This window comes from Triticum aestivum, chromosome 7A (genome assembly GCF_018294505.1).
Source record: "Triticum aestivum cultivar Chinese Spring chromosome 7A, IWGSC CS RefSeq v2.1, whole genome shotgun sequence".
Taxonomy (NCBI): Eukaryota; Viridiplantae; Streptophyta; class Magnoliopsida; order Poales; family Poaceae; genus Triticum; species Triticum aestivum.
Window position 1 is genome coordinate 172,053,067 of NC_057812.1, and position 9,627 is coordinate 172,062,693.

General features: G+C 53.0%; 2 protein-coding genes across 2 annotated transcripts; one reads left to right on the forward strand and one right to left on the reverse strand.

The window, feature by feature from the left end:
• Nucleotides 1–2,910: 2,910 nt before the first annotated feature.
• LOC123150164 (uncharacterized protein At3g17950) lies at nucleotides 2,911–4,258 on the forward strand. The gene is made up of 2 exons (XM_044569991.1): nucleotides 2,911–3,269; nucleotides 3,352–4,258. Exons 1-2 carry the CDS (start codon nucleotides 2,919–2,921, stop codon nucleotides 3,871–3,873), a joined length of 873 nt encoding a protein of 290 aa, XP_044425926.1. The 5' UTR covers nucleotides 2,911–2,918; the 3' UTR covers nucleotides 3,874–4,258.
• A 958-nt stretch (nucleotides 4,259–5,216) lies between these two features.
• Nucleotides 5,217–9,246, reverse strand: LOC123149847 (endoglucanase 17). The gene is made up of 5 exons (XM_044569601.1): nucleotides 8,499–9,246; nucleotides 8,011–8,265; nucleotides 6,171–6,285; nucleotides 5,901–6,064; nucleotides 5,217–5,818 (listed from the first exon to the last, which is right to left on the reverse strand). The coding sequence occupies exons 1-5, from the start codon at nucleotides 9,120–9,122 to the stop codon at nucleotides 5,465–5,467; spliced, it is 1,512 nt and encodes a 503-aa protein (XP_044425536.1). The 5' UTR covers nucleotides 9,123–9,246; the 3' UTR covers nucleotides 5,217–5,464.
• Nucleotides 9,247–9,627: the final 381 nt, after the last annotated feature.

Genomic DNA, 9,627 nt, shown 5'->3' on the forward strand with positions numbered 1-9,627 from the left:
CTCATGTGCAGCCTTCCCCGCCCTCGGGCCTCCCTCGACCCAGCCTTCTCTCTCCCTCTCGACTCGCACGCACTACCACCATCAGGAGAGGACCGAGCATGCCTCACCCACCTTCGTGTATGCGCCATGGATGCGCTCGGGACCGGCCATGTCGGCAGCTACCGGTCGCCGGCGAACACCTCTCTGTCTCCTCTTCCTCTCTTCCCTCTCCCCCCTTCATTGGAAAAGGTTAATTTCTGCCATCTTATATTTGCGATCTTGGCCCCTCAATTATCTAGGCATCCAGGTGGAAAACTCTATTCGTGGTCAACTTCCCTCAATGGTGTTATCTGTTTGCACTGCAGTAGCTAGATATGTTCGCAATTCAAGTCTAACCATGACGACTATTTTTGTATGTCACAAAATTTTAATCCAAGCATAGTTAACTACAATCATGGTGTTTGTTTATCTTAGGTCTAAAATATCTGCAAGGACTTCTAATGTATTTATCCATGGTACATGGGATTTCCATCCATATCTCTAACTATACAACATGATTTTAGACAACAACTATGTACATGGAACACACATTTAGGAAGTGTTAATTTTATTTACAGGAATGTTACGTTGAATACATATTGTACAATTGCCTTGAGTAATTTAGCAATTAACAGATGTTGGTTGTGCAGTATCAAAGGTGGCCATATAACTCTCAGGTAAGAGTTTTCCAGTTTCTATACAAAGCTGAGAAAATTATGACCTGAATGTTCCTGCAGAAATTCGTATATATCAATTTCTATACAGACCTGCAAAGATCTATGTTGCAGTTCAAACTTACTAAGTTTTTTGAATAGCATATACGACAAAGTAGTAGATCATTAACAAATAAATCTTCTTTTCTATGCCTGCTAATAGTCACTCCTTCTTTCCACTTTTCTCCATAGTTCCTCCTTTGTTTCTATTCTGATAAACACTATTTTTATCTTTTCTCCGCACTTAAAGGCCAATCAACAGAGACGTCAAGACGATCACTAAGATATACAGCCTCTCAGCTGCTCAATCCTCTGGAAAAATTTAAATAGAAATACGTTACAAAATTGGCAAATCTTATATTAATTTTTATATTGGTGTATATCTTGAATTAAGCCATCTCTTCGTAAATGCTAAAGTTTTATGCATGTTCAGCCTAGCATACACTATTAAACTCACTTAGTTTGCTGTGGCCCAGTGGGGTAGGCCTAAATACACAACAAATTATGGCCTAATGCAATCCATGTATGGTGCAATGAATTATTTTCAACTCAACATAATCCTCTCCTGAATATTCAAGTTCTGAACACCAAATTTAACTTTCCCCAATTTAAAATGATTCTTTCCGTTGATTATTCTAAATTTTGCCATGTTGTGATAGAAAAAGGCATATAGAACAAAATGAACAACTTTTAAATCAAGTTTTATTGAAGTTTAGATCATAAATTAGGCCACTTGCCTAATCAATACTAAAGTTTCCTTTAAACTACTTGCATTACTGAAACACTCACTATTGATTGAATTTCCCTATATACAGTGCTACAATTAATCCGGGCAACATTGTTTTCAAAGATGTGTTCATGGATGATGCACAGCTCCACACAAGAGTGTGTGTCATGTGGCACTATCCATTCATTGTTCAACTCTCTCTGATAGTCACGCAACCTCCACGGCTTCACACAAGACTGTGTGCCATGTGGCTCTATCCATTCATTGTTCAACCTCTCTCTCTCTCTCTCTCTCTCTCTCTCTCTCATTCTCTCTCATATCCAAGCAACCTCCTAAAGCAATAATAACTGCCATAAACCAAAGATTTGAGACAGAGGTTCAGCTAATCATCCACACGACGAGCGAGGAAGAAGTGGTTCTGTCTTTCCCTGATCACTGGGAAGTTGTACGAGCATCCAAATATGCAGATAAAGGAGACATGTGAACGTTGTGGCATATCGCTTCATAGTTTATCTTCTATAGTCAAATGTAATAGTGATAGGCAGTAATCTAAGAATTACAGTATATATGAAAAGGCGTCCTCTAAATAAATCATTGCATCTCAAACTCATTGTCATTCCTTCTCTCATGTTAAAATAGAAAATGACCATACTCCCTCCGTTCCAAAATAGATGACCCAACTTTATACTAACTTTAGTAGAAAGTTGGGTTATCTATTTTAGAACGGAGGGAGTACATGCAAGCACGGTGTGCCGCCGCGCCTTCCGCCTGCTAGTATGTACTAGTTCAATTCATGAGGAAACAAAGCTAGATTCGCCACGCAGCCGGTGAACAATAGGATAGGGACATGGATATGGGCAGAAGGGCACATTTTTGTGGGGCATGGGGACAATCCGATTGGAGCTGAAAAATCCAACACCGAAATTCATTCCGGGTCAATCAATCGGCTGATTGGATCCAGAGCCTCGACATTGCTAATCTTCGCTAAAGAAGAGACAACTAGACAATGACCGATCACGAAAAGCAGGACTAAACTCGAATCATCAGGGCTAGCTTCTGCCTTTTCCAGCCTACGGCAAAGTTGGAAATGGAGCATCTCACAGTGCACAAACAGTACATTCAGTTCAACGCATTGTTCATCTGTTCAAAACCTAGTTGTTGTCCCAATAGTGGCGTAATTGCACTGCTAGAGCGACTAGTCAAACCGAACATTCTCATGTCACTTATCAGTCAACCACAGCCATATTCAGATGAATTTGTAGACCCATCGCCCATTTGAAATGCTGGAAACTTGGTGCAAATTTTACATGAACTTTATGCAAAATTTACACTTTGTAGTGGCTGGTGGTTTAGTGACACGAGATCCCTTCCTATATGGAAGAAGAGATCCAAATGTTCCAAGGGAGCATCGATCGATCACGGGCTGCATAATGTACATGCTCCTAGGCTTGATGCAGCATATGGGCGCACAGTGGAGTCGTGCACTTGCGCTGTGGAGTCATAGAAGTTACCAAACGCCGACAAGTGCAGGGAGCCACCACCGCACCGGCACTGGGTCCTTACTCCGTAACCACGTCGCCGTCACGGCACGCCCACACACCCCCAACCCCGATCAACTGCCCCCGGCCGAGCACCACGCACAACTGCTTATAAACCCTTCGTCTTCATCGTCCCCGCATCACCACCGCCCCTCGCCTCTCGCCCCTTCCGTCCCCTTGCCGCCGGAGCGAGCAATGGACCTCGACGACGACATGGTGCCGTACTCCCCCTCCGGCGACTCCTCGCCGTCGTCCTCCGACCTCGACACCGAGGTAGTTATCGAATTTCTTGGCTGGGTGCGGTTAGTTCCATTTGCATGCGCTGACGGAGTTGTTGGTTCTGGTCTGTTGGCAGTCGACGGGGTCTTTCTTCCCTGACCGGAGCACGACGCTGGGGACGCTGATGGGCGTGTCGACGTTCGGCGGCGCCGGTGTCCAGCGGCGGCTGACTCGGGCGGCGCCGGGGCAGGAGAGCGAGAGGCCGACGCGTGCGGCAACGGAGGAGCGAGACGGGCGGCGCGCGGGCGGGTGGCGACGGAGGAGGCGGCGGCGGGGCGGGAGCTGGTGGCGGCTGTGCCGCGACGACGCCAGCGGGCCGCCGACGAGGCTGGGCGAGTTCCTGGACATGGAGCGGCAGCACGCCGGCGCCGACTTCCTGTGCGGCGGCGGCGGCCCGCAGGAGCCGGAGGCGCCATCGGTGGCGGCGACGCCGCTGTTCGAGGACGGGAGGGTGCGCCCGCCGCAGCCGCGCGCCGCGCCGCCGGAGGAGCGCGGGAGGTGGCGGCTGCAGCGGGCCGCGGAGGGCTCGTCCACGTCCTCGTCGCTGGCCAGGCTCCCGGTGCTGCTCACCGGCATCTGCAGCGGCGGCGCGGGGTAGGCAGGGGCAGCACCCCGCAATTAACACCCCTCCCGAGGGGCGTTTACGCCGCGTACGTGAAAGCGGACTGAATGCAGCATGATTCTTTTCTTCACCCCACGGAACGGATTCCCTCTGCCGCTTCATTTCTCCTTCCCTCGTTATTAAATAATAATAATTGTCGTTGTTCGGCGCTCCCCCTCTGGCCCAGTACAAAAATTCTTCGTCTGATGCTTCACTTCTTCTCTTTTTGCTCTACTTTACTATCGAAAAGAATCGGAGGCGGTGCAACAAAAGTGACAAAGCTATGTTCTCTTTGCTCATTTTTCTCTGTTACACCCGTCAGTTTTTATCTTATGTACGTACTTGTGTAAATACCAAAAGTAATAAGAGAATTTTACGCAAAGCTGCAGTGGGCAAAGTAAAGTCGCTTGTAGTATTAGTCTGTATGTACCATTCGCGGCCGCCGTGCATGCATGCACCGCGGATTCGCGGCAGTAAGTGTATCGCCAGTACAGGCGCGGCGCCGTGGCATTTTCTCTCCTGTCCGTGCACTGCCCGCGGCCCGATCCCATCGCACGGACGGAAGATACGCCACGTCGCCCGACGATTCGAGTGCCAGCTGAGAGCTGACCGCCGAGAGCAGACACGAAACCCCGACGCCATCGGACGAACCTTTGCACGGCGGCCGACGCGATCCGCCGCATGGGTTCATCTTCGTCGGTCGCTCTCGGGATCAGGTTAGCGGCGATCCGTGGCCATGCCTGCTCTGCTGCCCCCACGCGGCAGCCGAACGATGATGATGATGATGATGAGGAGGAGGAGGAGGAGGAGGAGGAGATGTATCCGGAGTTGCTTCCGGTGTGAAGCAAAGCTTCAGATTCCAGCAAGGGCCCAAAGGGCAGAAAAAGACGCGGCACCTGCACTGCGGCACATGACATGTCCACTAGCGGACCAGGTCACACATGTGTAAGTTCAACCTCAAGCTTAAATTGGATGGCCGCTCTGGCAGTTCAAAGCTTGGAATGAATGATGTTCAAGTAGAGCTCCCGCGCGCCGATTCTTCTTTGGCTTCATGATTCATCATACCAAAAAGGAAAAGGGAGTTGTGTTCTCTAAGCAATGTTGCATCAAAGTATTTTATTAAGGGGGGTTGACCTTGGAGTTTTCCATCGTTGTGTGTGGTGCGGCCCCGTGCGGTGGCAGCAAATTTCTTGGGATTGGTTGTTTTACCATGAAGCGATGACATTGACCTCTCAACCGGAAGAAGGCGGCCATTTAGATGGCAGAGGAGTTGATGCGATGCTAAACCTAGGACGATGATGATGATGATATAGATAGTATATTTTTTGACAATAGGACGATGATGATGATATAATACGTAGTAGATAGATATAGATTGCTTGTCTTGGCACGACCGATCCTTTTCCTGCCATTTTTTACAGGAAAGGAGCGGCATCCGTTTTACACGTAGAAGTAGAAATAATAATACAGGGGCAGCTAGGCAACAGGACGAATCAGCCCACTGCAGCCCATACAAAACAAGGACCACCAACCAGGCCTCCTTCTTCGGCCCACCACAGCTAAAGAGCCCACTTCCACCAATATCTCTTCAGTCGGTGCCATCGGACTGGGGCAGGTTGGGGTGAGCGGAGAAGTAGGCGAGGAGGCCCAGCAGCGGGGCGTTGATGTAGGTGGTGGGCTCAGACTGCTGGAAGACGGCCCGCGCGTCGGGGAAGTTGTCGCTGGTGTTGCTGGGCCCGCCCACCACGGCGCCCACCAGCAGGTTCGGGTTGGGCGCGCTGCTCCCGTAGTAGGCCGCGCCGGCCTTGCATCCGATCCAGGCCGGGTGGGCCGACACCGACGGCAGCGAGCTCCCGCGGTGGTGGATGCGCCGCGGGAACCGCTCCCCATACCCCACCATGTACGACATGCGCAGCGGGTTGTCGCCCAGGATGTAGTCCACCTGCCAGAGCAAAACAGGAGGTTAGTTTTCGCGGCGCGTTTCGGGCGCGGGAAGCACGGCGGCGGGTTCGGCGGCGACGGACCTGGCGCTTGGCGACGCGGCGGAGCACGACCGGCGAGGCGGAGGAGCCGCCGCACGGCACCCGCGCGTTGGCGTGGCTGGCGTAGTTGGCGTAGGCGAGCAGGAGGAACGACAGCGACGTCACGTGCTGCATGTTGCTGTTGCCCACCTTGAACAGCAGCCCACCTGCGTCCGTATTTCACAAGGTCAAGTTCAGAAATGTTTCTGCACACGCTGGACTGCATGATACACCAAGCTAAATTGTATAATAGATTGGCAATGGGTGGCTGACCTGGGGAGTACTCGATCTGGGGGTGGTTGGAGATGCCGGGGAGGAGGGTGCAGATGAAGTTGTCGGCGTTCACCCGGAACGACTTGAAGAAGGAGTCCTTGCCCATCAGCACCTCCTGCGGCACAGCACAGCAGATCCCACCATCAGCGACCACACTAATCAACCCAACACTTCCGTGGTGTTTGGTTCTAGAACTTTTTGCAGTCACTGGGATTTTTTGAAAAAAACTCTCAAGAAGGTGCTTCTAAGGACTTTTAGCAAAAAGTCTCAAAAAAGTCTCACTTTATTTGGTTTGCTAGGAACTTTTTCTAGTCCGAATATAAAAAAGTCCCTGAAACCAAACACCCCTTTATCAGTACTAATATGATATGATAAGTGAAAAATGACAGTGGTTCTGGCAGGCATATCGCGCTACGATCGAGACCCGTGAGCACACCACTGAAAAGTCGCCCACAGCGCGCTGCCCGACCCACCCTGCTCGCCTGTTTTTACAGCGGGGCACACGACCCCATGGGTAGACCAGACCGGGGCGGGCCGGGCCAGTGTTGCTACTGACGACTACTGAGAGACAAACATGCTCGCCTGCCTGCTTTCATCCACTAACCAGCCTATCATCACTGCCCGTACTACAGATAAAAATATAGAGTAACATTGTTGGAGTTTGATTAACCTATCCAGATAGAATCTGGCCCCAACCAAGGCCCGGCAACGTGCTGTGCGAATCTAGGATACGCTCCAATGGGGCACGGGCCCAGTAATGTACACATGCTGCGCCAATCTATATAGCCAGGCATGTGAATATGTGATGAGTACACTCTGCCACGGTGTGAGTAGGCATCACAGGTCATACGGCCACGTCCATGTGGAGTGCCACATGAACGCCACAAAGTGATTAGTCGGGCCAGAATCGTGTCAGCTCTCACATGCTGATGCGCCAAACAAGTAGTCGCATTGATGCATCATAAGATACTACAATGGAGAGAACAAAGGCATATGCTCAGCCCGAACACATGTCCGATCTCATTGCCTAATCACCCAACAAATGTACGCCACACGATCTACTAAGTTTTGCTATCCTGGCCTTGGGACAATTGTTCCTCTGACAGCTAGTTAATCCAGACAAGAGAATGCACCCACCATGGCGTGCACGTTCAAAGGAATATCCGGCGAAGATGATGGAGACGTGAAACGCAGCGCTTTGCTAGCATAGGCTCTACGCACTAGTAAACATGATATCGAGCCGACCTTTTTCCTCATCCTTTAAATTTTGCTTTTGGGCCCGGCCTAGCACACCCAGCCCCCACATGTCTGTCTGTCTGGCCGAGCAAAAGCGCAGAGCCCGCGTGCAAAGGTTCCCCGCCGGCCTTCCAGCCCATGCATGACCTCGCTTTGCTACGCGAGCAGAGCGCCCTGCCCTCTCCTAGCACACGGAGCTCCTCTGCAGTGGTAATAAAAAGGGCGGGAAGCAGCCGGGCGCATGTGCGCGCCGCAGGGCAACCAGAGACTAGCGTCGTCGTTGCTCTCGCTCTTGTGTGTACGCAAAACGAGCAGGGCAGAATCACGCAATGACACACGAGAAGCGGCCAAAACAGGGCCAGGCATCCCTGCGTCGACGCACTGCCCTAGAGTACCTGGCTACACTTCACGCCCTATACAATAGGCCGGTATAGCAATGCAGTCCAAGTCAAGTACTCCGCCTACTGTGTAGTCTGTGTTACACCAAGTGGTAGTAGAGTGCTACCCTACTCTAGTCAACAGGAACATGCATGTAATCTACTACTCCCTCCGTTCCAAAATAGAAGACACAACTTTGCACTAACTCTAGAAATGAGGATACTACCTTGGAGATGAGGATGTTGATGCCGGCGTGCTTGTTGTCCCAGCCGAACTCGTTGATGGAGTCGCTGGCGCCGAGCGCCACCTCGTTCTTCTTGATGTAGTCGCGGTACACCCGCTGGCGCGACGCCTTGTGCAGCCACGCCGCCCCCCACAGCAGCTCGTCCTGGTACCCGTCGTAGTCGCAGTAGCACGGGCACACCGCCGAGTACAGGCTGCTGCTGTACGCCCCGCGGTACTTGTCCGCGAACTCAAACACCTGCTCATCGCAACCCAAAAAATGAAAACTCACTCAGCCCATCTGCTTGGGCTGCTGCCACTAATGGAAAAAACGCGTGCAACATCTATCTACTGTGACCAAAGCTATCACCAAGAAGACCAACGGCGAGTGATGGGAAATGGTAGGGGTACATAATAATGGGCCGGCTTTAATGCACTTTATTTACGAGCCAGCGAACGGAGAACGGGGGGTGAGTGGAGCGGCTGTCTTACGGAGATGGCGCGGTCGAGCAGGCGCTTGGAGTAGGCGGGGTCGGCGTCGCGGAAGACGATGGAGCCGGCGGCGAGGGCGGCGGCGGTCTCGGCGGCGACGTCGGAGCCCGGGTGCTGGGGGTCCACCTTGTAGACGGTGCGCGGGGTGTCCATGTCCTCGGGCCGCTCCCAGCACGAGTGGTCGCGGAAGGCGTCGCCCACCTGCACGTACACCGTGTTGGGCGTCGCCGTCGCCTTCATCAGGTAGTCCGTCGCCCACCGCACCGCCGCCCGGGCCTCCCCGCCGTGCGACCCGAAGTTCTTGCCGAAGTCGATGAGCCCCCACGACATGAGCGTCGTGGTGAACGCCATCGGGAACCCGAACTTGACGTTGTCGCCCGCGTCGTAGTACCCGCCCGTCAGGTCCACCCCGGCGGCGGCGCCGTCGTTGAGGGCCGAGTCGCGGCGCCAGCGGACGCGCTGGTCCGGCGGGAGGCGCCCGGACCGCTGGCCCTCGAAGAAGAGAATGCTCTTGTGGAGCGCGTCGCCGTAGTTGTGCTGGGCCTGGGCCACGGCCGCCGTCGACAGGAGCAGCAGCATTGCCGCGGCCGCGGCCGCACCCATTGCCTTCGCCGGCGACGCCATTGCTTCTCCGGCGTGGATGGGTGGCGGTTTAGTTGGTTGGCGCTGTGTGTGTGCGGCGGTTCGGGCGCTGGACTGCTGCTGCTGCTGCAGTGGAGTGGCGAGGCCGAGGATTTAATAGGGGGAGGACGCCGGCTGGGGTGGCCAAGTTTAATGGCATGTGAGGCGAGGCTCCATCTCCATGTGAGGCTGAGCCAGAGAGGGAATGGGATGCTGGGGACGGAGCCAGTGGCCGCGCGACACGTGCGCGTGGCAGCGTTGCGGCGCCCGGGGCGAGGTCGACGGCCGCTTCGGTGGAACTGGTCCTTGTGGACGTCGTTGCCGTGGGTGCCAACGAAGGACTATTGCCATTTGGGAGCACGAAAGTGGCGTACCAAACCCTCAGAAATGCCTGTCTTGGGACCGGTCGATATAACTTTTCTTGGAATCTCGACGGCTGTCCCTAATACCTGTATTCACGTACAATCATTGGTTCACAACCTTGCAACATTTTGGACGCAAAGAAACA